At 38.8% G+C, this 27348-nt stretch overlaps 3 protein-coding genes across 3 annotated transcripts; all 3 read right to left on the bottom strand.

The window, feature by feature from the left end:
• Window positions 1–222: 222 nt before the first annotated feature.
• LOC306704097 (uncharacterized protein) lies at window positions 223–3646 on the bottom strand (the record flags this gene model as incomplete). The annotated part of the gene is made up of 5 exons (XM_079170310.1): window positions 223–376; window positions 661–764; window positions 2719–2951; window positions 3401–3502; window positions 3574–3646. 5 exons carry the CDS (start codon window positions 3644–3646, stop codon window positions 223–225), a joined length of 666 nt encoding a protein of 221 aa, XP_079026436.1.
• A 5199-nt stretch (window positions 3647–8845) lies between these two features.
• On the bottom strand, window positions 8846–12739 carry LOC306704429 (uncharacterized protein). Its single transcript, XM_079170780.1, has 6 exons — window positions 12653–12739; window positions 12480–12581; window positions 11547–11768; window positions 11083–11225; window positions 10016–10119; window positions 8846–9755 (listed from the first exon to the last, which is right to left on the bottom strand). The coding sequence occupies exons 1-6, from the start codon at window positions 12723–12725 to the stop codon at window positions 9602–9604; spliced, it is 798 nt and encodes a 265-aa protein (XP_079026906.1). The 5' UTR covers window positions 12726–12739; the 3' UTR covers window positions 8846–9601.
• Window positions 12740–16492: 3753 nt separating this feature from the next.
• On the bottom strand, window positions 16493–27348 carry LOC306704096 (uncharacterized protein; the record flags this gene model as incomplete). Its single annotated transcript, XM_079170309.1, has 8 exons — window positions 16493–16649; window positions 16901–17007; window positions 17918–18060; window positions 19014–19613; window positions 19984–20085; window positions 26437–26616; window positions 27103–27204; window positions 27276–27348. The coding sequence occupies 8 exons, from the start codon at window positions 27346–27348 to the stop codon at window positions 16493–16495; spliced, it is 1464 nt and encodes a 487-aa protein (XP_079026435.1).

Here is a 27348-nt window from a genome sequence, read left to right as displayed (position 1 = left end):
TGTTAAAAGACATAGAGGGAATAAATAAAAAATTCCTATCGGTGGAAATACTATAAAAGACCTTAAGGTGAAAGTACTATGAAACTCCTATAGGTGAGATAATTGAGATTCCTGTAGGTGGAATAAAAAGCGCTAAATAACGTTGATGTATTTAGTCTTAAGCAGTATATTTTTGATAAGGAAAGTTTTAAAGATTATTAAGTCTTAATTTTTGCATGAATATTAAGGCAGATTTTCACAGATCCATTGCAGAGAGTTACCACACAACAGATCGTTCCAGTTTCTTTCTGCTTTCTGGCCAACTACGATTTCAGCACAGTCCTCTTCACCCCACCGTGGACTTCCTCCACCGTTATCAGGTGGACCGCCCCAGTACCTAGGACGTGATTAAGCTGGTGAACTTTCACAGGATTTTTCACTTCACCAAAGGGACCCAAAAAAAACATTTAATGCATCTTAAAGTCTTTCCAGTGAACACAAAATGTGGATTTATAGTTTCCAACTAAATGAGTTTAATTCTCCGTGTAGTGCAGCGACACTTGCAAAAAAATGTTTTCAGTTAAGTCTGATTTTTATAATAATTATTGAGAGTTTTACTAAAAATAATAATTATAATAATAGGCACAGCAATAGTTGTATGAACATTGTTGTGTGTCTTACGCTTCAGTCAGTGGAGTTCCATCAACCCATTTCCAGGTTCCCTCGTCGTCTCTGTCACTCAAACCAATCCAAGTGCGATCTGTGACGATGCTTGAGATGAATTTCTGTCCAAGATAAAGGACAGAAAGTCTGTATTTATGTTCCTTTTTAAACATATTATTAATGCAGTTTACAGGGATTCATCTGAACAATCTGATAAGAATTCACTCAATAATCGTACTAGCACAAAAATATGTGATATTATCTGTATCGACTAATATACAGTTTACAAACAAGTTAAAATTCATGAGGAAAGATGGAAAGGCATGAAAAAATATATAAAATAACAGGAATTATGAATAAAAAAACTCGTTTGCTCGTTGCTTAATGAAGAGTAGAAATGCAACAGTTTAGAAATACTCCAGTTACAAGTAAAAATACTGCATTCAATATATGACTTAAGTAAAAGTACAGTTATATTACATCATAGCTTATTTGTTGATTACAATTTGTATCAATCATTATAATCTGCAAAGTAACCAAAGCTTAAAAATCAATGTAGTTTTTGCTGTTTTGTTGTAAGTACAATGTAGTATTAAGTGAGTATATAACTATATGAATAAAGTAGCAGAACAAATACTTAAATTAGTCTCAGAAGGCTTTACAAGCTCTACAATATACAACATCCTCTATAATCACCATAGTCTGTAAGAAGTGGGCGTGGTCACTCTGAAGTCACCCATTGGTTTGTGGACTATTATGAAGCCTCCAGTTCGACATTTTGGCCGTCGCCATCTTGTTTTTTTTAAAACCAGAAGTGACACGAGAGGATGGAGCAAAGTACCACCGAACACTAAACAAGACATTTTTAGGCAATCAAACAATTAACTTTCATGAACTGAAGTTCAACTTTAAGTTGAAAACACGGACGACTCCTAGACCGGAGAATGCCATTGTAGAGACCTGTCAATCACTGTGTAGCCCCGCCCCTAAAGCATCCCCTGCTTTATGGTCTGTTTGACTCTAAATGGACCATCATTTACTAAATGAACATCATGCTGTATTGAAGAAGACTTGAAACTAGAGATTGAGACCATAAACTCATGTTTACAATGTTTACTGAGGTAATAAATCAAGAGAGAAGTAGAGTCATTTTCTCATAGACTTCTATACAACCAGAGGAGTCGCCCCCTGGTGGACACTAGAGAGAATGCAGGTTTAACACATGAAGCTTTGACTTCACTTGTCAAACTCAGAAGTTGACACCTTGGAAAAACAAAACAAAATACATATATAATTTCACACTACCTGTTCTTCAAGCGAGTCTATGATCACCAGATCTGCTTCTTTTTCTCTGCAGTCCTTTCTGCCCTTTTCCCAGGAACCAGTCCGTGTAGAGAGAAGATAACAGGAACAACTGAACCTCCTCCATCCTGCAGGACACGTTTTCCCTGTAAAAATGATGCAAACATAAAGCAATAAAGATCAGACAAGACCCGCATCCCTAAAGTTATGTTTTTCTGTTGACTTCCTGCTGAGACCGCTGAACTGTTGAACTGTGGAGCGCATCACTGTGACACACATCACTTTATTTCAGTGGCAGGCCGTGCATTTTATACCTGGGCCTTCACTGCTGTCCTGCAGCTAAAATACGACCTAATAACCTCATGATGGCGCCACAGCTATGGTTATTATTCGTTTCTAGGGCTGTAGCAACATACGTATTCGTATTAAACTGTTCGTACGAGGCTTTACAGATTTATTCCAAACATGTAACAAATAATACTAAAACAAAACAAGGAAAATAATGGTAAACAAAATAAATAAATCAATAGTATGTATCCAAAAAGGAGAAGGCAGAAGTAAAAGTTATTTGGTCCTTCCCCTTTCTGTAACTTCAATATTGCACTGAATGGAACTGAAGTGAAACTCTTTCAAATTTAGAACATCTAAAACTAAAACTCTGGCTTTTGGACACTTGGAAAAGGTGAATTGTACATAAATACATTCATGTTTAACTAAACAGACTGCAAATATAGTTCACAGAGCTGATATAACAGCGTCATATATTAAAGGTACATGACTCAGCAGAACCCACACAGACAAGCACTCACTCTGTTTGGACAAACGCTGAAGTCTGTCCTTCTCTTTGGTCAGATTAGTGGACAAACGCTGAAGTCTGTCCTTCTCTTTGGTCAGATGAGTGAGGCTGGCGTTCAGCAGGTCTCTCTCTTCAGACACAGAGGACAGCTCGTCTTCACTGGCCCGGAGACGCTCAGTCAGGTTGGCTTTGATAGTGGACAGATCTGCAGCTGATCACAGAGTCATAAAGGTATAAAGATATGATAAATCCAAACACTGTTATGGTATATTTACAAGAACATCCCATCATTTTTTCCAGCTAATATAAAGATACTGAGTAAATGTTGAAATGACAAGCAGCAACCTGAATTCAAACATGGTTTAGTGTCAATTTAAAAGTTGGAGAAAGGCGATGCTCTTCATCGACCAGAGGAGTTCATCTACATGATGCTGTGAGATGGAGAAATTCATATTCATTACAAATATATCTACAAAACTATTACCCCAAGAAGTAAGTGTTTAATTTCAGTTGAATCTTAAAGTGCTTCAAGGAAAACAAGCAACAGTAAGAAAATGACAAAAGAAAAGAAAAGCGTCACAGAGGAGCGAGGATGGCAGATAGACATTTAGGTAAAGCATCTCTCAGAGCAGATCAAACTTGGATGAAGATCAGACTCACAGTGGACACCGAGGCCGATGAGTCCAGCCAGCAGGAAAACACTCAGCAGCCCCAGAGACAGAACAACAGCTCCATGAGATCTGCTCTCTGAGCTCCTGGGACCTGAACACAGTAAATACAGTAAAGTACACAAACAGTGATCAGAGGATGAAGCACACACTGATCAATCTCACCTGTGTGAGTTCTTGAAGGTCTTGAGGAAACTTCAGACTTGACATATTCAACGTTGAGATAGATTTCCTCCATCGCTCATGAAGACGGCCAGCTGTTAAATGATGAACGTGTTGCTGGTTTCAACTTCTAAATGTCTTCACTTTTGAGGAAGTCACAAGTTACAGAGGTGCTAAAAAGAAATATAGGGAAATACAGTTTTACACTGTCAAAGAAAGTGTGAAATCAAAACAAACGATTAACATAAATAAAATAAAAAACTAGGATACAGAAATGTTTGAACAGAGCTATGTAGCATTGTAACATTAGAATAAAATACGTTCATTTATTATAAGTTTAACCCAAAAATGCGAACAAAAAATGTGATGTTGCTTTTAAAGGTATATGTAAATATACAGATAAGTAAAGATAACTGAAGGGGGAAAAAGGGAAATGTTCAAATGTATTTAAATGTTTGTGTTCTGTACAGTATGTGTATATAATATGTGATAATGGTCACTGCAGGAATACACGTGTGATTGAATGAAAATGAAAATAATGCCAATAACTAAGCAACAGCTAGTGCAAGTGATAGTATTTAATGCCCAAAAAGACCACCTCTGGTGACTGAGGGCTCCGATTTCACACAGACAGACTCACGTGAATAATTAGAATTAAAAACTACAAACATGGCTGATCAAGCAACCACGTCAAGAATCTGTGCTTCTTTCACTCCAAAACAACATCCAGTAGCACATAGCAGAGCTGCTGCTGTGGCTTCTTAATGTGGCAGATTTTAGGTGTAAAATTAGTGTATTTTTATATCTTTTTTTGGGAAGATTTTTGGTCTCACTTGTATTTGGCAAATTGAAGAGCAAAGTTGTGTCTGGTTCCTCTCAAACTACACTACACTAATTGTCATCGCCACGAGAGGTCGTTATTATTTCCATATTAAAATACATCAGGTTGTTTTTTATGCATTTGTTCTGTTGTTTTATGTGTAAATGATATCTGTAATTCTTCTGCTAACTTCATCATATTTGATGTAATATTCTCCCGAATAAGACACCATGTATTATGCTAATAAATCAGGTGATATTAAAAAAAATAGAGATCTGACTGACTGTAGTATAGGATGCATTAGTCTACAAGAAACGTGTCTCATTGACTCTTCACCTTTATTCTTTAGTGCACATGTCAATCTAAAATATGAGTTCCCTCAGAAGGAAGTGTCTCCAGATTGAACCGATATAAAAGAAGAAGCCGCTCCGTAATCGAGGACGACAGCAAAGCTTGAACTCTTTGCATTTCAGCATCGACTGCGCAACAGTTTAATGTCAGAAGACCTCAAAAGACCAGAAGATGTTAAGGGTTTAACGGTCAGAGATGCGAGAAGAGATGCAAGAACAAACAGCACCATTTCAAAACTGCCAGTGAGGACGAATCCAAACAGGAGTGATTTAATGTCAATTTTATGAATTACAGCCGTTTGAGTAACAGTAGATAAAACATGCTGATAACTTAATGCAGATGTCTGGAAGTAATCCCCTCGTCTGAGCTTGTCAGGCCGTACAGGTGGAGAGCGAGTAGCCGAGGCAAGTCCACTCGTTGGTGAGCTCCATGAAGCCCGGCACGTAGTTGAGTCCGCACCCTGGAACCCAAACATTCGTTCACAAACACAGAACGGATGGAAGTTCGATGAGGAAACGTGTTTCTCACTCACAGAGCAGCGTGTTCTGTGTAGAGGGAAGAGATCCGTGTTCTACACTCACCTGTCAGCAGGTTGCGGAGGTTGCAGTAGTTGAGGCCGCCATCAAGACGGCTGGTGAAACCGACAGAAACGGACTGAGCCTGGTACAATAAATACATACATTATTGTTATTATTTATTGCTTTTATTTATGACCTCAAACTCATTTATAACTGCTTTAAAAAAATGAGTAATAAATCTGGGCTTTGTGTTGTAAGACCTCATTTAAACCAAAGATTTCCTCGGTTGCTGTCAACCCATTTTCTTTAGCTGCATCAGCTTGTCTATCATAATATAAGGGAATAAAATTGTATTTGTGCTGCTATATTGTAAAGGCACTCTGAAATAAGCCTTTAAGTCTGCCGTTAATTAGATATTGAAACAATAGAACAAGAATTAATTCACCAAATTAACATCATTAATTAATTGTCCTAAAAGTATTACAAACACTTTAAAAAAAAGACTCACATACACCATCTTGTTGCATTAAATACTCACCAGTACACCAAAAATGTGTTTTAATCCTAGTTCCCAACAAATGTTCTATTTCCTCCAGTTTGAGTAATGTTTGCTAAAAACTACAGTGACCCGGAAATAACAGAGAGGAAATAGCTTTTAAAACAAAAATGTGAACTATACAGTGACCCGTTTTAAAAGATGTACGTCTCCGAGGAAGACTTTAAAAAGAAACTCTTTGTTTTGTTGTATTTATAGGATTTGTTGTCAGTAGGAAAAATACAGTAATGTCGGCATCAGCCTTTAAAGTCTGGTTATTTATTTATTAGCTAAATGTCATTCATGTTGCCAGAATGTATATTTAATGTAATAAAACGAGCGTCACTGATACGTACAGACACTCGGCAGCCGCTGGTCATTGAGATGGGGCTCAGCGTGAAGGTTATGTTCTCAGTCTGAAGGCCGCCTGATGATGTGTGGTTGGCTCTGATGTTTAGAGGGCTGGCGGACACGAGCTGGAACAGACAGCAGCGTGAATATGACGACTGACCGTTCACAGCACACGTTTACTGAACGTTACCAGAAGACTGCTTCTTACCGTGTACTGACACTCGGCACAGCCTCTCTGGAGGCTGAAGGCTTCGATCTGTTCCACCAGTCTGGAGGCGATTTGTGCACAAGGCAACCCAAAGAGCCTGCGGAAGAAAAGAGTTTGAACACATTCGTTAAAACAAAGCAAAAAACCACCAAAAACGAGCATAAAATCTGCTCTAATGAATGAATGAACTTTATCCATAGAGCAACTTTATGCACAGAATGCAACACTGAGTGCTTTAAGATTCAGAAACAAAAGCACAAGTTTATAACGGGAAGTCTGTGATGTAAAAGCGGTCGAGTCCATTTAGTGTTAAAAGCTAAGAGAAGGACTTCACACATCAATTCTAAAAAGATAAAGACAGTGTCGATTGCAAGAAACAGGACATGATCTCTAATTGGAGTTTTTGCTAAAACCCCGGCAGCACATTTGAATGGTGGAGGTCCAACTTTCAGTATATTGCTCAAAGAAAAAAACAAAACAGAGGTCTCTTACTTGTGTACGAGTCTAATGCCACAAAACCAGATCAGACCGCGTTACGTACCAGAGTGATCCGCAGAAAGCATGGTAAGGGACCGGGACCGGGACCGGGACCGGGATGGCAGATAGAGAGCCAAGCAGTCCAGCCATCAGAGCGGAGGTCAGCAGCAGAGTCCTCATGGTTTCTTCCTCCTGTAGAGCAGCGTTAATGGGAACTGATGAGTCTGAGTCTACAGGGGCCGCGTCTTTATACAGGGCCGGTCATGAGGGCCACAGAGGAAGCTTGAAATTGGTTTGGTCGAGGTTACGTCTTGTGCCGATTGTCTCCTCTGTTGGTCTTGTGGTGCGTGTCTTTACACCTCCATCAATGATGTGTAACCCTTTGTCCTTTACGGAGGGAGCTGATACCAGCTGACAGTCACAGGGACACGTGGACCCCAATCCTAGTATTAATGGACACACATGAGCTTCACTGATAAAAGTCTGTTTAGAATTACAATGTACACGAGGAGAAAGGGAGACAAGTTGTGTTTCTATTATTTAAAACTTTAAAAAAATCATAAGAGGTTAAAGTGATTCTATTATCTAAAAATTACAACAAAATAAACATCTGTTTGGGAGTATAAAGCCTCGGTTTTACTTTCAGTAAAGGCGGTTGCACGGACATGAGCTGACGTTGAATCGTGACGAGGAAACATTTTGATCTGATATAATATTCATGCCGGTTTCTCCTCGCTGCAAACCGACTCTTCAAAGTTCTCACTTTTCTTCGTCCCATCCGTCTAGAACCCTTGCGACGGGTCATTTTGGCCGTGTGGAACCTCGAGACCCTCGGCTTCATAAATCCCTCTTAACCGAGGCTAAGTTGTCTGTACGTGGACGTCCGCAAAGAGCCTACAACGTTCACCTTCTGTACATTTAGAGAGAACTAACCTCACCTGCAGGCCTCTGGACTGCAGGAGGAAGATGGAGAACCCTGAGAGAACACTCGCCAACACAATGGAGAACATGCAAACTCAACACTAACAGCGGGTTCCACCCCAGAACCCAGTCACTAAAAGCAAATCAGCTCCTTTTACATTTGTTTGTATTGTCTGAAGTCAAACACTGACGATTAGATGAAAGAGAAATATCTACAGAATGGACGATAATGATCTGCTCTTTCTAGAGGTCTTATAATATCTAACATCTAACATTTATAGCTGCCTGACATCAGTTCTCTTTCAAAATAAACGGGTGTTTTCTCTTTAATCTGTGAAGTCATGCAGACGTCGGCTTCACAAAGACAAACCGGTCAGCTGAGTTGAAAATCACTGAGGTGCAAAAGTGATTTCATGCACATCGAGGAGAGCGAGGTCATGTGTTTAGGGAGATTGTAATTTACAAATGGAAACTTCTAAAATATTAGGCTGCAGACTGAAGCAATTTATTTTAAATGTGATTACTTTCAGAGAAACAAAATGAATTTAGAATTTAGTATTTAGTTCCAGTTAGAAGAGAGGGCTTTGAAACATGTTGGGGAATAAAACAGTAACGAGATGAAACTAAATCTGGTTTGGAGAGTTATTAATTGATTATAAAAATAAAAAAAGTGGATTTTTCATTAACAACACCTGAGTTGTGCAGGTACATGATGTCAGTTAAGTTAAGTTAAGTTTAAACTTTAAGTTTAAGTTCTTAATAAACTTAATAAATCACAACAAACAAAGCTTTTTTTTTTTTACCTCTGACCTTTGAATGAGGGACCGCCTGAGACAGAGATCACTGACAAAGAAAAGCTGTCGTGACTATTTAGGGTGAGAAGCATTTGAATATCTGTCTTTTATTCCACAGGATAATCTATTTAAAGCTTGTAAAGAAGAGCCTCTGTGTACTCCTGGAGTCTGAAGAGAAATGTGTCACATACGTATATCATGAATCATTCTTTGTGACAAACAGGTAACAGGTTGTACATGCTCACAGTCTTCACTAAGGCAACAGTTGTCATGCAGTGGACACTTTTACACACAGGGGGGCGTCTCATTCTAACAGACGTGGAGAGAAGCTCAATACTTCTCCAGGCTTTTATCTTTACACGATATCAAAACAGTCAATCTTTGGTAATGCTTTAACATGTTTGGGCAGCTACAAGTCCCTCAACAAGCCTCGTGAATTAAAGGGACGTGACTCCAGGCTACAGGGAGCTCTGCAGTGAAGCATGATTATATTCAGTATAATGTGCAGCTTTATTTCTTTGCACACGGCAGTCATCATCACATGTATACAGATACAGATCACAGCTTCCTGTGGTTCATTTTCCTGATACAAAGCTGTTGATTTACACAAAACAATCACACAGAGAACTTGATACCTGACCTCCAACCCTTTACATGCTCTCTTTATATCACACACACACCATTTAAAGCCTTTTGCATAATCATAATAACATGTTGACAGATGTAATACTTGACGGGTGGACAGCAGGACAGAGAGCAGGACTCTGGAGGGACCAGAGGAGGTGGACTCTGTGTTCACATCATGATGCTTGGTGCTCAAACACAGTCACAGCTGATGGACAATGTTTTCTCCTCATGTTGAATGTTTAATGTGAAGATGTCGGCCATATTATCTGACCAGAGAATTGATTTTGTTTCTTATGATGCAAATAAATGAACTACCGGAATGTACTTCTGTTTCTGTTTTGTTGTGTTTGTTGTGTTATAAATGTGCTACAACTTCATTTCATTGTGCATCCCTGTGTTTAATAATGACAATAAATGATCCTTGAAATATTAAGCCAGATTTTCACAGATCCAATGCCGAGAGCTATCACACCGCACATCATTCCAGTTTCCTTCTGCCTTCCTTTCAACTACAATTTCAGCACAGTCCTCTTCACCCCACCGTGGATCTCCTCCACCGTTATCAGGTGGAACGCCCCAGAACCTAGGAGGTGATTATTTAAAACATTTAATAATGCAGCTTTTAAGTTCTTCTAGTAAAATAAAAATGAGGATTTTTTATCTTCTGACTAAATTAGTTTAATTCTCCGTGCAGTGCAGCAACATTTGCAAAACAATGTTTCAGTTAAGTTTGATTTTGGTAATAATTATTGAGGGAGTTTTGCTATAATAATAAATTAGTATTATGCAGCAATAGTTGTATATGTATCTGTCTTTAAATATATACATTGTTGTGTGTCTTACGCTTCAGTCAGTGGAGTTCCATCAATCCATTTCCAGGTTCCCTCGTCGTCTCTGTCACTCAAACCAATCCAAGAGTTATGTATGGCGATACTTGAGAGGAATTTCTGTTCAAGATAAAAAGGACAGAAAGTCTGTATTTACATTTTAATGTCATTTTCAAACATATTATTAATGCAGTTAACAGTGATCCATCTAAACACTCTGATAACATTCACTTATAAATCGTACTAGCTACTCAAAGAGATGCCATGTTGTTTTAATCTAATCATTATGATATACAGTAAATAATACATCATAATGTTGTGTCCACATCTGTATAGACTAATATACAGAATACAAGCAGAGTAAAAAAGAAGAAGAAAAGACGGGAGGGCATGAATACCCATGAAATAAAAACCAAAAATATATTCCAGAATAAAAAGTATATGAACAATAAAAACATTAAAGTGCAGTGTGGTGAAAAAGGAGCAGGCGTGGTCAGTGGTGGAAGACGTACTCATATCTTTACTCAAATAAAAGTAGAAATACTACACTACTCAGTAAAAGTACTCCATTCAGAATTGTATTAACTTAAGTACTTAAGTATCAAAATATACTTAAAACAAAAGTAAAAGTACTCATTGTGTAGAATGGCCCATTTAATAATAAAACAGTATATACTATTATTGTTATTATTATTATACTACATGATAGTTTATTTGTTGATACAAATGTGTTTAAATAATCGAAATCTCAAAGTAACTAAAGCTTAGAAGTAAATGCAGTTTTTATTTGTAAGTACAATATTTGCCTCAAAAATGTATGTAAGAGTATATGAATAAAGTAGTATAAAATGGAAACATTGAAGTTTGTCTCATAAACTCATGTTTACAATGTTTACTGAGGTAATAAATCAAGAGAGAAGTAGTCATTTTCTCATAGACTTCTATACAACCAGAGGAGTCGCCCCCTGGTGGACATTAGAGAGAATGCAGCTTTAACACATGAAACATTGGATTCAAACTTGTCAAACCCAGAGTTTGTCACCTGGAAAAACTAAATAGAAATATATATAGAATTCACACTACCTCTTCTTCAAGCGAGTCTATGATCACCAGATCTGCTCCTTTGTCTCTGCAGTCCTTTCTGCCCTTTTCCCAGGAATCAGACCGTGTAGAGAGAAGATAACAGGAACTATTGAACATCCTCCATCCTGCAGGACACGTTTTCTCTGTAAAAATGATGCAAACATAAACCATTAAAGATCAGACAAGACCCACGCCCTTAAAATGAAGAAGTTGTGTGTTTTTGATGACTTCCTGCTGAGACCGCTGAACTGTTGATCTGTGGAGCGCATCACTACGACACACATCACTTTATTTTAACTTACTGTTCTACATCTCTGTATATAAGATTTATTACTTCTCATTACACAGAGAAATGAACTAAATACCTGTTTACATAAAAGTTTACGCATCTTGCAATTATTATCTTCCACAAATACATTATTTCAGAAAAAAAAAGAAAATAGTTTCCACAGACAAGCACTCACTCTGTCTTGACAACCGTTGAAGTCTGTCCATCTCTTCCGTCAGATTAGTGGACAAACGCTGAAGTCTGTCCATCTCTTCGGTCAGATGAGTGAGGCTGGCGTTCAGCAGGTCTCTCTCTTCAGACACAGAGGACAGCTCGTCTTCACTGGCCTGGAGACGCTCAGTCAGGTTGGCTTTGATAGTGGACAGATCTGCAGCTGATCCGCCCACTGAGTTATGGTCTGGAATAAATCAAGATAATAAAACCTCATGTATTCATACTGGTGTATTCATGTATTCATACTGGTGCTGTTTTAAGGCGACGGGCAAAACATTTGAGTTACTTTGTTTCTTTTTAGACTCGTTGAGAGAAAACTTTAAAAACACACTCAGGTGTTTATTTTACTACGTTGTCATTTTAAATCTGTAGATTTCTCCTAATTTCACCAAAAATGTGGAGATAATGGCTCATTTGCATATTTAAACATACATTACAAAAAATATGAAATGCAAGAAATAATTGTCTTAAAAGACAAAGACAAATCCAAACACTGTTGTTGTATATTTACAAGAACATCCCATCATTTGTTCCAGCTAATATAAAGATACTGAGCAAATGTTGAAATGACAAGCAGCAACCTGAACTCAAACATGGTTTACTGTCAATTTAAAAGTTGTCAGAACACGATGCTCTTCATCGACCAGAGACGTTCATCTACATGATGCTGTGAGATGAATTCATATTCATAACTAATATATCAAAACCATTACCCCAAGAAGTAAGTGTTGAATTTCAGTTGAATCTTAAAGTGCTTCAAGGAAAACAAGCAACAGTAAGAAAATGACAAAAAGTCAAGAAAAGAAAAGCGTCACAGAGGAGCCAGGACGGCAGATAGACATTTAGGTAAAGCATCTCTCAGAGCAGATCAAACTTGGATGAAGATCAGACTCACAGTGGACACCGAGGCCGATGAGTCCAGCCAGCAGGAAAACACTCAGCAGCCCCAGAGACAGAACAACAGCTCCATGAGATCTGCTCTCTGAGCTCCTGGGACCTGAACACAGTAAATACAGTAAAGTACACAAACAGTGATCAGAGGATGAAGCACACACTGATCAATCTCACCTGTGTGAGTTCTTGAAGGTCTTGAGGAAACTTCAGACTTGACATATTCAACGTTGGCGTAGATTTCCTCCATCGCTCATGAAGACGTTCAGTTGTTAAATGATGAACGTGTTGCTGGTTTCAACTTCTAAATGTCTTCACTTTTGAGGAAGTCACAAGTTACAGAGGTGCTAAAAGGAGTTTCTGTGACAACTCTTTTCGTCAACTCCTAACGTTTCTCTCTTTCCAAACGTTTTCTCCTTTTCCCCCACACCAGCTCCTCCAGGGTAATCACCACCTCTCTTTCAGCTGGGCAGCAGCACAACGAATGAACTTTATCTCTGAGAACAAACACGTTCTCTTTTTACATTAATCTTTAAAGTTCATATTTTTTAGAGTATTACCCTCTCCCCATGCTCCGTATTTAATATTTTTTACCTGCTATGACCATAATACACCATCACAGAAATCAGTAACCGTAATAATGACAGATACCAATAAACACACTGTCTGTCTGTTTATTAACTGTCTTGATTCAACAGGATTGTCCTGTTGAACTTTGCCATAGATTTCCTCCAATGATGAAAATTATTTTATGAAGGGTCAAATCTGCAGCACGAACTACGACACATGTAAACGACTAAACCCAGTCTTGTTGGTCTCAATAGTTTTCTCTGAAGTTTAACTAGAGAGGAAGTAACAAGTGATGAACACAGCCTACTTGATGGCAATCTTCTCTCACACGGGCGGACAGGAAAACGGAGAGCGGTAAGAGGAAGGGAGGAGGTCTGGCAGTGTTTGTTAATGATAGATAGTGTAACCCTGTGCACATCACTATTAAAGAACAGACCTGTACTACGGACATTGGGCTGTTAGCCATTAGCATGAGGCCAAACTCGATAGCTGCGTACGTTCCCCCTCCACTAACGCTGAGGCAGCCTGTGACGTCATCCACTCTGTGACAAGCAGGCTGCTGACACAACACCCCAATGCCCTCCTCCTTCTCTCTGGTGACTTTAATCATGCCCCTCCATCCTCCACTCTGCCCACATTCACCCAATACGTCACATGCCACACCAGAGACAATAAAACACTGGATCTCTTCTATGCCAACACCAAGGAGGCATACTCTTCATCACCTCTACCTCCCCTGGGGAGATCCGATCACAACGTGGTGCACCTCCTGCCTGTGTACAAACCTCTTGTGCAAAGGCAGCCAGCTGTGACTCGCACAGAAAAAAGATGGTCCGAGGAAGCCGAGGAGGCTCTGAAGGACTCTTTTGACTCTACTGTGTGGGAAGTATTCAGTGACGCCCATGGGGAGGACATTGACAGTCTCACTCACTGCGTGACTGACTACATGAACTTCTGTGTGGAGAACACCGTACCCACCAGGACTGTACGGTATTTTTCCAACTGCAAACCTTGGATCACTCCTGAAATAAAGGCCCTCCTCAAGGAGAAGAAGAGGGTCTTTAGATCAGGAAACAAGGAGGAGCTGAAGACTGTGCAGAGGGAGCTGAGGAGGGAGATCAGGGAGGGGAAAAGGGTCTACAGGACGAAGATGGAGGACCAGCTGCAGCAGAAGAACATCAGCGGGGTCTGGAAGGGCTTCAAGGCGATGTCTGGCTACAAGGGGCCCAATCAATAGCCTAAGGGGGACCAAAAGTGGGTGAATGACCTGAACTCATTCATTTATAGATTCAATCAGTCATCCACCCCTCCCCCCATCCAGTCCTCCCTGCTGCTGCAACCTCCATTGTCTGCACCCCCTGTAGATTGCCCCCCCCCCCCCTCCTCCACTCCGCTGTCATCTACCTGCTACAAAGATGCCTTTCTCACCTGGAAAAGGCTGGAAGCACTGTGAGAGTCATGTTTTTTGATTTCTCCATTGCCTTCAACACCATCCAGCCTTTGCTTCTGAGGGACAAGCTGGAGCAGACCGGGGTGGACCACCACCTCACTGCATGGATCCTGGACTACCTCACCAACCGTCCACAGTATGTGCGGATACGGGAGTGTGAGTCTGACCTGGTGTCCTGCAGCACGGGGGGCCCCACAAGGAACCGTCCTAGCTCCATTCCTCTTCACCATCTACACCTCGGACTTCACACACAACTCTCCTAACTGCCACCTGCAAAGGTTCTCTGACGACTCTGCAATCGTCGGCCTCATTTCTGCCGGTGCTGACGGGGAATACAGGGAACTGAACCAGGACTTTATAGGATGCTGCCAGCGGAACCGCCTCCAGATCAACTCTGGTAAAACCAAGGAGCTGGTGGTGGACTTCCGCCGGGGTAAACGCTCTCTTCCTGTACCAGTGAACATCCAGGGAAAGGACATTGAGATCGTGAGATCTTATAAGTACCTTGGTGTTCATTTGAACAATAAACTGGACTGGACTGACCACACACACACACACTCTACAAAAAGGGTCAGAGCAGACTCTATCTGCTGAGGAGACTCAGGTCTTTTGGAGTGCAGGGAGCTCTCCTGAGGACCTTCTTTGACTCCGTGGTTTCATCAGCCATCTTCTGTGGAGTGGTCTGCTGGGGCGGCAGCATCTCGGCAGCCGATGGGAAGAGACTGAACAAACTTATCAAGAAGGCCAGCAGTGTGCTGGGGTGTCCACTGGATACGGTGGAGGTGGTGGGAGACAGGAGGATGATGGCTAAACTATCATCCCTGATGAGCAACACCTCCCATCCCATGTGAGACGCCCTGGCAGCTCTGTGCAGCTCCTTCAGCCACCGCAGGTCCTTCCTTCATGCCGCTGTCAGGCTGCACAACCAGCTAAAGAAATCTGTACAATAATTACACAATACAAATACAATGCAATACAAAAATACTCTGTCTGTATGTATAATATTTTTATTTTTAGTTACATTTAGTTATTGTGGATTTTTTAACTTTTTTATTTAGTTGATATTCTTTATTGTTTATTACTTATTTATAATACTTGCTGATCTTCTTTTTTTTTTACCATGTACCTTGTGTGCACTGTCCACTTTGATGCTGTGATCCTGTACATTTCCCCACTGCGGGACTAATAAAGGATTATCTTATCTTATATTATATTATCTTATCTTATTTGTTAAGTGGACTGTAATATAGTAGGTTTAGGGGACTTTGAGGAGATGTTCATTCTAGTATGGTGCATTGGTGAATGTGAGAATAATGACTAGTCCTCTAAATGTGGGAGAAAAGAGTTTAAGTCAACTTTATTACCCTAATAAATACATTTCAGGGTCAAGCTTCATTATAGTATCTATTCAGTATAATATGCAGCTTTATTTCTTTGCACACGACAGTCATCAGCACATGTATACAGATACAGATCACAGCTTCCTGTGGTTCATTTTCCTGATACAAAGCTGTTGATTTACACAAAACAATCACACTGAGAACTTGATACCTGACCTCCAACCCTTTACATGCTCTCTTTATATCACACATACACCATTTAATGCCTTTTGCATAATCATAATAACATGTTGACAGATGTAATACTTGACGGGTGGACAGCAGGACAGAGAGCAGGACTCTGGAGGGACCAGAGGAGGTGGACTCTGTGTTCACATCTTGATGCTTGGTGCTCAAACACAGTCACAGCTGATAAACAATGTTTTCTCCTCATGTTGATTGTTTAATGTGAAGATGTCGGCCATATTATCTGACCAGAGAATTGTTTTTGTTGCTGCTGTTTACATTCCTTATCAAGCAAATTCAATAAATGAAGTACAGGAATGTACAGCTGTTTCTGTTTTGTTGTGTTTGTTGTTATAAATGTGCTAAAACTTCATTTCATTGTGCATCCCTGTGTTTAATAATGACAATAAATGATCCTTGAACCTTGAAATATTAAGCCAGATTTTCACAGATCCAATAACGAGAGATATCACACTGCACATCATTCCAGTTTCTTTCTGCGTTGCTGTCACCTACAATTTCAACACAGTCCTCTTCACCCCACCGTGGATCTCCTCCACCGTTATTAGGTTCATTAAGGGCCCAGAACCTAGGAGGTGATTATTTAAAACATTTAATATTGCAGCTTTTAACTTTTTCCAGTAAGATAAAAATGAGGATTTTTTATCTTCTGACCAAATGACTTTAATTCTCTGTCCAGTGCAGCAACACTTACAAAAAAATGCTTCAATTAAGTCTGATTTTGGTAATAATTATTGAGAGTTTTACTAAAAATAATAATAATAATAACAATAATAGTAGGCGCAGCAATAGTTGTATGAACATTGTTGTGTGTCTTACCCTTCAGTCAGTGGAGTTCCATCAACCCATTTCCAGGTTCCCTCGTCGTCTCTGTCACTCAAACCAATCCAATAGCGACGTGTATCGACGATGCTTGAGAGGAATTTCTGTTCAAGATAAAAAGGACAGAAAGTCTGTTTTTAAATGTATTTATTAAAACAATTTATTTAATTTTTAATGCAGTTTAGAGTGATCCATCTTTTAATCTAATCATTATGATATACAGTAAATAATACATCATAATGTGTCCACATCTGTATAGACTAATATACAGAATACAAGCAGAGTAAAAAAGAAGAAGAAAAGACGGGAGGGCATGAAAACCCATGAAATAAAAACCAAAAATATATTCAAGAATAAAAAGTATATGAACAATAAAAACATTAAAGTGCAGCGTGGTGAAAAAGGAGCAGGTGTGGTCAGTGGTGGAAGACGTACTCATGTCTTTACTCAAATAAAAGTAGAAATACTACACTACTCAGTAAAAGTACTCCATTCAGAATTGTATTAACTTAAGTAAAAGTACTTAAGTATCAAAATATACTTAAAACAAAAGTAAAAGTTCTCATTGTGTAGAATGGCCCATTTAAACATAAAACAGTCTATACTATTATTGTTATTATTATTATATTACATGATAGTTTATTTGTTGATACAAATGTGTTTAAATAATCGAAATCTCAAAGTAGCTAAAGCTTAGAAGTAAATGCAGTTTTTATTTGTAAGTACAATATTTGCCCCAAAAATGTATGTAAGAGTATATCAATAAAGTAGTATAAAATGGAAACATTGAAGTTTGTCTCATAAACTCATGTTTACAATGTTTACTGAGGTAATAAATCAAGAGAGAAGTAGAGTCATTTTCTCATAGAGTTCTATACAACCAGAGGAGTCGCCCCCTGGTGGACATTAGAGAGAATGCAGCTTTAACACATGAAGCTTTGACTTCACTTGTCAAAGCCAGAGGTTGTCACCTGTAAAAAACTAAATATAAATATATATAGATTTTCACACTACCTGTTCTTCAAGCGAGTCTATGATCACCAGATCTGCTCCTTTGTCTCTGCAGTCCTTTCTGCCCTTTTCCCAGGAATCAGACCGTGTAGAGACAAGATAACAGTAACTTTTGAACATCCTCCATCCTTCAGGACACGTTTTCTCTGTAAAAATGATGCAAACATAAAGCAATAAAGGTCAGACAAGACCCACGCCCTTAAAATGAAGAAGTTGTGTGTTTTTGTTGACTTCCTGCTGAGACCACTGAACTGTTGATCTGTGGAGCGCATCACTACGACACACATCACTTTATTTTAACTTACTGTTCTACATCTCTGTATAGAAGATTCATTACTTCTCATAACACAGAGAAATGAACTAAATACCTGTTTACATAAAAGTTTATGCATCTTGCAATTATTATCTTCCAAAAATACATTATTTCATTTTATATATGTTATATTTTATCCTTATATTGGAACTTCTGAACTGTTTTATGTCTCTTACACACATTTGTACTTGTGCGATTTAAAAAAATACATATTTAATTAATTGTTGTAGGGAGACTGAGATTTAAGGTTTTCATTGCAACCATTTGCTTCTCTGTAGTTGTTGTGCACATAACAATAAATCACTTGAAACTTTCCTCCCTCCGCCTAAAAAGTAAAAATGTATATGTACATGTAACAAATAAGAAAAACTAAAATATTCATGTTGATAACAATATAAACATATCAATATTATATATGGAATAAGGAGGAGGCAGAAGTAAACACTTGTATGGTCCTAACCCTTTCTATGACTTTAATATTGTACTGAATGTTAATCACATGTACAACTTGTTCTTAAGTTGATCAGAATCATTAAAGGACGAGAAAGTCTTTCAAAATTAGGACTTTTTAGGGAACAGTTGAAGTGAAGAGACAGAAGCCACATTTAAAACTAAATCTCTGGCTTTTAGCTAAAAAATGCTACCAACACTTGGAAAAGGTGAATTGTACATAAATACATTCATGTTTAACTAAACAGACTGTAAATATAGTTCACAGAGCTGATATAACAGCGTCTTATATTAAAGGTACATGACTCAGAAGAACCCACACAGACAAGCACTCACTCTGTTTGCACCAACGCTGAAGTCTGTCCATCTCTTTGGTCAGATTAGTGGACAAACGCTGAAGTCTGTCCCTCTCTTCGGTCAGATTAGTGGACAAACGCTGACGTCTGTCCATCTCTTTGGTCAAATTAGTGGACAAACGCTGAAGTCTGTCCATCTCTTCAGTCAGATTAGTGGACAAACGCTGACGTCTGTCCATCTCTTTGGTCAAATTAGTGGACAAACGCTGAAGTCTGTCCCTCTCTTCGGTCAGATTAGTGGACAAACGCTGAAGTCTGTCCATCTCTTTGGTCAAATTAGTGGACAAATGCTGAAGTCTGTCCCTCTCTTTGGTCAGATTAGTGGACAAACGCTGAAGTCTGTCCCTCTCTTTGGTCAGATTAGTGGACAAACGCTGACGTCTGTCCATCTCTTTGGTCAGATTAGTGGACAAACGCTGAAGTCTGTCCTTCTCTTTGGTCAGATGAGTGAGGCTGGCGTTCAGCAGGTCTCTCTCTTCAGACACAGAGGACAGCTCGTCTTCACTGGCCCGGAGACGCTCAGTCAGGTTGGCTTTGATAGTGGTCAGATCTGCAGCTGATCCACCCACTGAGTTTTGGTCTGGAATAGATCAAGATAATAAGACCTCATGTATTCATACTGGTGATCATTTGAGGCGACACGACGGGCAACAACTTTGAGCTACTTTGCTTCTTTTTAGACTCGTGGAGAGAAAACATCGAAAACACACTCAGGTGTTTATTTGACTACATGATTTGCATCATGTAGTGCTTTCATCACTACATGATGCTCTAGGGTGGAAACATTCATATTCATAACTAATATATATACAAAAGAAGTGCTTCACAAGGTCAGTGTTTAATTCTATTCTGTGGTGCTGTTAAAAACATATTTAAAAAGTGCTTCAAGGAAAACAAGCAACAGATGAAAAGTCAATAAAAAAATCATCTTGGATGAAGATCAGACTCACAGTGGACACCGAGGCCGATGAGTCCAGCCAGCAGGAAAACACTCAGCAGCCCCAGAGACAGAACAACAGCTCCATGAGATCTGCTCTCTGAGCTCCTGGGACCTGAACACAGAGAAGACCAGTGAACACAGTCATCAATACAATAAACAACACACATCTGTTCACATTCTCACCTGTCCGATTGGTGGAAGGGCTCGAGTCGACAGGTTTGTCATGTTCATGGACATGGAATTCCTCCATCGCTCTCGAGGATGCCAGCTATTTCATAGAAGGTCAGCTCTGCAGCACAAACTACATGAAATGAGGAATCTATTGCCTTTTATTCCAGAAAAAGAGGAAGTCACGACTTGAAAAAAATGTATGTTTTTCTTCATCATTCACTGCTGAAACTGTTTTTTAAAGTTCAACATCCGCTTAACGGCAGTCACATGAACACATGCATCCTGAAAATCTCCTCTAATCTTGATTTTAAAATGCATTTCTGACTCTTAATGACCTCTAAGCCGAAGCGAATAAATAAATGCATGAATGATAAAACTCAGTGGCCTTCTCTGCTGGCCTAAACAGAATCACAAAGTTATAGCTATTTTATAATTTAATATTTTTTCTTCAATACACTACATGTATTATAATTTATAAAAATATTTTTCCATTATCTTATTTTCTCATTGCACAGCTACTGTGTTCCTCAGTTGCTCTGCTTCCAGTGCAGCTTGTTTGAAGTAGAGCTTTTATCCAATCAGATTTCACCACTGTGTCTCTAGGTAAGAAGAGAGGCCCCAGGCCTGCAGACTCACCCAGTGAATCCATGTGCAGTTTAAGGGAATGGGGACGATATTGTTGATTGTCATAGTCTTCAACCAATCAGATCTTTAGTTTGACATGTTGGGCGTATTCTTTGACGTGTCAGAGCCTGCTAGCTGGCCTACAACTACGTCAGCATTACGTGCAGCTCAGTTTGCAGGAGCAGCTCTGCAGTGAGGTGCAGCGTGTGCTGCGATTGGTCAGTGGGCGAGCCTATTGGAAAACGAAACTTAAGCAGAGGCTTAGTCGGAGTAGTAAGAGTTCAAATTGAAAGATATGGAAGAAATGATGACATTTTTTGCATTTTGCTTGGTGTAGATTATTATTTTTTTTACCTAGATTTGTGTTTTTAACACTCAATGGCTGAAGGAGGAGAAACGGATTTGTGAGCTGGGATTTAACCGTGGGATGAAACTCTTTGTCAACAAAGAAAGGAGGATGGAGTTTGTCTTTAAGTGAACAGCATTTGGTAATTTAATAGCTTTAATATGCTTGTTTATATATTATTATTTGTACAACTTGTTTTTATGAAGATGGATTTTTATTTGGTTTTATATGTGATAGGAACTATTGTTACGTCCAATGTTGCGCTGCGGACATATTCAGTCGGTGCCAGTGTCGGCAACTTGGCGACTTTCTTGCTAAATCTGGCAACTTTCCAAACCCTCAACGATTTTTTCTGGTGTTGTTAGAGACTTTTCTGGTGTTTTGACTCTGACGTGAAAGCACGCACGTTCTGCACTGTCGTGAACGAGTACCGGGTGCTGCCGTGAGCCGCCCCAAGTTACTCACAGGCGGCCACTCAGCAGTCCCAACTGCAGTCAGAGCAGAGAGGAGACGCACTCTCTGTGTATTATCTGCAGTTAGTGTATTTATAGGTGTTGAGCTTCATTTTTACACGAAACAAATAATAACCGTAGCTGTGTTTCAGCTGCAGGACAGCAGTGAAGGTATTAGATGCACGGCCCGCCACTGATAAAACTACAGGGACACCTAGCAGAGTCTCCGTTATACATTTTGTGAAATGCTAACTTGCTCTATTGCTGAACATTAAGAGACAAATATTTAACCGAAAATCTCTCAGTTACAATTTCGAAGATGTGTTTTTTTCTCTTTAGCGGCACTTGTGGCCATAAGTGGTAACTGCAGGTGTGTATTCACATTCCAGAGATCCAAACAGTCTTTCTGAGATAGAAAGTGACTTAACAGACATAAACACAAGAAGAGATCTTAAGAGACTCAAGGAACATTTATAAGATTTTAATAATGTTCATGATTACACACACACACACACACACACACACACACACACACACACACACACACACACACACACACACACACACACACACACACACACACACACACACACAGCAGAACAACTGTGTTTTTACGTTGCTTTACCTGTAAAGTCAAGCTTTAATAAATGAAACGATGAAACCTGATAAAGTGTTGACATCATTTCAGAATCAATTACAGGAAGGTGTTCTTCACTTCATTGTATTTTTAGGGGGAAGAACTTCTCAGGAAGAAAAGAGAAGTGTTAAAGAGACAATAAGTGGTAAAGAAATTCAAGGTACTTTACTAGATTATTCCCATTTTATGCAACTTTATACTTCTACTCTATTTTGAATGTTTGTGACACATTTCTGAGCACAACCTTAAACATCGACAGCTGTAAAATGTATCATGCACATTAATAATAACATTAATATATATATATTAGTAAAACACTGACAGGTACATTTTACTGCACAATGAATAATGAGCACATTTAGCTGATAATACTAAAGACATTAAATGCTTTTACTTCAGTGAATACAGGACGTTTCCTTGTTGAGGAGTATTTTTAAAGAAAGTGTGATATTAGTACTTTTACTTCAGTGAAGGGTGTGAATACTTCCTCCAGCACTCTTTATCTGACAGACATCAGCTCATCAGTGTTCTCATCGTCTAGCCAGCGCTAAACGCTGCAACACGGAAACGATGGAGAGAGATTGTGTGAATTCAACATGATGTGTAAACTGTATTTCTATTCTGCGTTTGATCTTTGTTAGTGTATATTCTTTATTTACATCATTTTGTATCCTACAATAAAGCAATCAGAAGGTAGTTATAAATGTGAAGCAAGGCCAGTTCATTGGTGCAGCACCTTTAAAACACACAAGCTCACTGCAGTCAAGAGACGAGGTCACTCTGAGAAACTGTTACTAATCGTACGACACTGATACACGCAGCAGGTCAGTCATTACATTCTCCACTATCATGTATTTACTACATTACTTTGAATGTAGTAATGATTCAAGGCACTGCTTCCTGTGTGTATGTGTGTACTGTCTGTGTTAGTGTGGCAGCTTTTTCAGTGCAGTGTGAATTCGGGCTGCACAATGAATCAAATATGAATCACCATTCTGGCTTTTGCACATTTAGATGAACATGATCGACTGCTTAAAAGAAAAGTCTGCTGCATATTATTTATTTATGGTTTATGGACACAATGCACACAGACACACCGAAGAGCTTTGAGGAGATGTTCCTTCTAGTATGGTGCATTGGTGAATGTGAGAATAAACGACTAGTCCTCTAAATGTAGAAGAAAAGAGTTTAAGTCAACTTTATTACCCTAATAAGTACATTTCAGGGTCAAGCTTCATTATAGTATCTATTCAGTATAATATGCAGCTTTAATTCTTTGCACACGGCAGTCATCAGCACATGTATACAGATACAGATCACAGCTTCCTGTGGTTCATTTTCCTGATACAAAGCTGTTGATTTACACAAAACAATCACACTGAGAACTTGATACCTGACCTCCAACCCTTTACATGCTCTCTTTATATCACACATACACCATTTAAAGCCTTTTGCATAATCATAATAACATGTTGACAGATGTAATACTTGACGGGTGGACAGCAGGACAGAGAGCAGGACTCTGGAGGGACCAGAGGAGGTGGACTCTGTGTTCACATCATGATGCTTGGTGCTCAAACACAGTCACAGCTGATGGACAATGTTTTCTCCTCATGTTGAATGTTTAATGTGAAGATGTCGGCCATATTATCTGACCAGAGAATTGTTTTTGTTGCTGCTGTTTACATTCCTTATGAAGCAAATTCAATAAATGCACTACAGGAATGTACTTCTGTTTCTGTTTTGTTGTGTTTGTTGTTATAAATGTGCTACAACTTCATTTCATTGTACATCCCTGTGTTTAATAATGACAATAAATGATCCTTGAACCCTTGAACCTTGAAATATTAAGCCAGATTTTCACAGATCCAATGCCAAGGGTAATCACACCCATGATCATTCCAGTTTCTTTCTGCGTTCCTGTCAACTAACATTTCAGCACAGTCCTCTTCACCCAACGATGGATCTCCTCCATTGTTATTAGGTTCTTTAAGGTCCCAGTACCTAGGAGGTGATTATTTAAAACATGTAATATTGCAGCTTTTAAGTTTTTCTAGTAAAATAAAAACAAGGATTTTTTATCTTCTGACCAAATGAGTTGAATTCTCTGTGCAGTGCAGCAACACTTACAAAAAAAATGTTTCAGTTAAGTCTGATTTTGATAATAATTATTGAGAGTTTTACTAAAAATAATAATAATAATAGTAGGTGCAGCAATAGTTGTATGAACATTGTTGTGTGTCTTACCCTTCAGTCAGTGGAGTTCCATCAACCCATTTCCAGGTTCCCTCGTCGTCTCTGTCACTCAAACCAATCCAATAACGATGTGTGACGATGCTTAAGAGGAATTTCTGTTCAAGATAAAAAGGACAGAAAGTCTGTATTTAAATGTATTTATTAAAACAATTTATTTAATTTTTAATGCAGTTTAGAGTGATCCATATTTTAATCTAATAATTATGATATACAGTAAATAATACATCATAATGTTGTGTCCACATCTGTATAGACTAATATACAGAATACAAGCAGAGTAAAAAAGAAGAAAAGACAGGAGGGCATGAATACCCATGAAATAAAAACCAAAAATATATTCCAGAATAAAAAGTATATGAACAATAAAAAGATTAAAGTGCAGCGTGGTGAAAAAGGAGCAGGCGTGGTCAGTGGTGGAAGACGTACTCATATCTTTACTCAAATAAAAGTAGAAATACTACACTACTCAGTAAAAGTACTCCATTCAGAATTGTATTTAAGTATTTAAGCAAACTGTGAAAGTGTTAAGATGAATACACTGACTGTCAATCACTGTGTAGCCCCGCCCTAAAGCATCCCCTGCTTTATGGTCTGTTTGACTCTAAATGGACCATCATGTACTAAATGAACATCATGCTGTATTGAAGAAGACTTGAAACTAGAGATTGAGACCATAAACTCATGTTTACAATGTTTACTGAGGTAATAAATCAAGAGAGAAGTAGAGTCATTTTCTCATAGACTTCTATACAACCAGAGGAGTCGCCCCCTGGTGGACATTAGAGAGAATGCAGCTTTAACACATGAAGCTTTGACTTCACTTGTCAAACCCAGAGGTTGTCACCTGGAAAAACTAAATATAAATATATACTACTACACACTACCTGTTCTTCAAGCGAGTCTATGATCACCAGATCTGCTCCTTTGTCTCTGCAGTCCTTTCTGCCCTTTCCCCAGGAATCAGTCCGTGTAGAGACAAGATAACAGGAACAACTGAACATCCTCCATCCTTCAGGACACGTTTTCTCTGTAAAAATGATGCAAACATAAACCAATAAAGATCAGACAAGACCCACGTCCTTAAAATGAAGAAGTTGTGTGTTTTTGTTGACTTCCTGCTGAGACCACTGAACTGTTGATCTGTGGAGCGCATCACTACGACACACATCACTTTATTTTAACTTACTGTTCTACATCTCTGAATATAAGATTCATTACTTCTCATTACACAGAGAAATGAACTAAATACCTGTTTACATAAAAGTTTATGCATCTTGCAATTATTATCTTCCACAAATACATTATTTAATTTTATACATGTTACATTTTATCCTTATATTGGAACTTCTGAACTGTTTTATGTCTCATACACACATTTGTACTTGTGTGATTTAAAAAAATACATATTTAATTAATTGTTGTAGGGAGACTGAGATTTAAGGTTTTCATTGCAAACAATTGCTTCTCTGTAGTTGTGCATATGAAAATAAATCACTTGAAATCTTCCTTCCTCTGCCTAAAAAGTAAAAATGTATATGTACATGTAACAAATAAGAAAAACTAAAATATTCATGTTGATAACAATATAAACATATCAATATTATATATGGAATAAGGAGGAGGCAGAAGTAAACACTTGTATGGTCCTAACCCTTTCTATGACTTTAATATTGTACTGGATGTTAATCACATGTACAACTTGTTCTTAAGTTGATCAGAATCATTAAAGGACGAGAAAGTCTTTCAAAATTAGGACTTTTTAGGGAACAGTTGAAGTGAAGAGACAGAAGCCACATTTAAAACTAAATCTCTGGCTTTTAGCTATAAAATGCTACCAACACTTGGAAAAGGTGAATTGTACATAAATACATTCATGTTTAACTAAACAGACTGTAAATATAGTTCACAGAGCTGATATAACAGCGTCATATATTAAAGGTACATGACTCAGAAGAACCCACACAGACAAGCACTCACTCTGTTTGCACCAACGCTGAAGTCTGTCCATCTCTTTGGTCAGATTAGTGAGGCTGGCGTTCAGCAGGTCTCTCTCTTCAGACACAGAGGACAGCTCGTCTTCACTGGCCCGGAGACGCTCAGTCAGGTTGGCTTTGATAGTGGACAGATCTGCAGCTGATCCACCCACTGAGTTATGGTCTGGAATAAATCAAGATCATAACACCTCATGTATTCATACTGGGGTATTCATGTATTCATACTGGTGATCATTTAAGGCGACGCGACGGGCAAAACATTTGAGCTACTTTGCGTCATTTTTTCCAGCTAATATAAAGATACTGAGCAAATGTTGAAATGACAAGCAGCAACCTGAACTCAAACATGGTTTAGTGTCAATTTAAAAGTTGGCGAAAGGCGATGCTCTTCATCGACCAGAGGAGTTCATCTACATGATGCTGTGAGATGGAGAAATTCATATTCATTACAAATATATCTACAAAACTATTACCCCAAGAAGTAAGTGTTTAATTTCAGTTGAATCTTAAAGTGCTTCAAGGAAAACAAGCAACAGTAAGAAAATGACAAAAGAAAAGAAAAGCGTCACAGAGGAGCGAGGATGGCAGATAGACATTTAGGTAAAGCATCTTTCAGAGCAGATCAAACTTGGATGAAGATCAGACTCACAGTGGACACCGAGGCCGATGAGTCCAGCCAGCAGGAAAACACTCAGCAGCCCCAGAGACAGAACAACAGCTCCATGAGATCTGCTCTCTGAGCTCCTGGGACCTGAACACAGTAAATACAGTAAAGGACACAAACAGTGATCAGAGGATGAAGCACACACTGATCATTCTCACCTGTGTGAGTTCTTGAAGGTCTTGAGGAAACTTCAGACTTGTCATATTCAACGTTGGCGTAGATTTCCTCCAT

This window comes from Pholis gunnellus (assembly GCF_910591455.1).
Source record: "Pholis gunnellus genome assembly, chromosome: 12".
In the NCBI taxonomy this organism is placed as follows: Eukaryota; Metazoa; Chordata; class Actinopteri; order Perciformes; family Pholidae; genus Pholis; species Pholis gunnellus.
This window is presented reverse-complemented; position numbering and strand designations above follow the sequence as displayed.

Coding starts and splice junctions, on each gene's coding strand:
- LOC306704429 (XM_079170780.1), bottom strand. CDS start 12,725: ATGGAGGAAATCTACGCCAACGTTGAATATGTCAAGTCTGAAGTTTCC. Junction 12,582..12,652: donor ACCTTCAAGAACTCACACAG/GTGAGATTGATC, acceptor TACTGTGTTCAG/GTCCCAGGAGCTCAGAGAGC. Junction 10,120..11,082: donor TAGACTCGCTTGAAGAAGAG/GTAGTGTGAATT, acceptor TATCTTGAACAG/AAATTCCTCTCAAGTATCGC.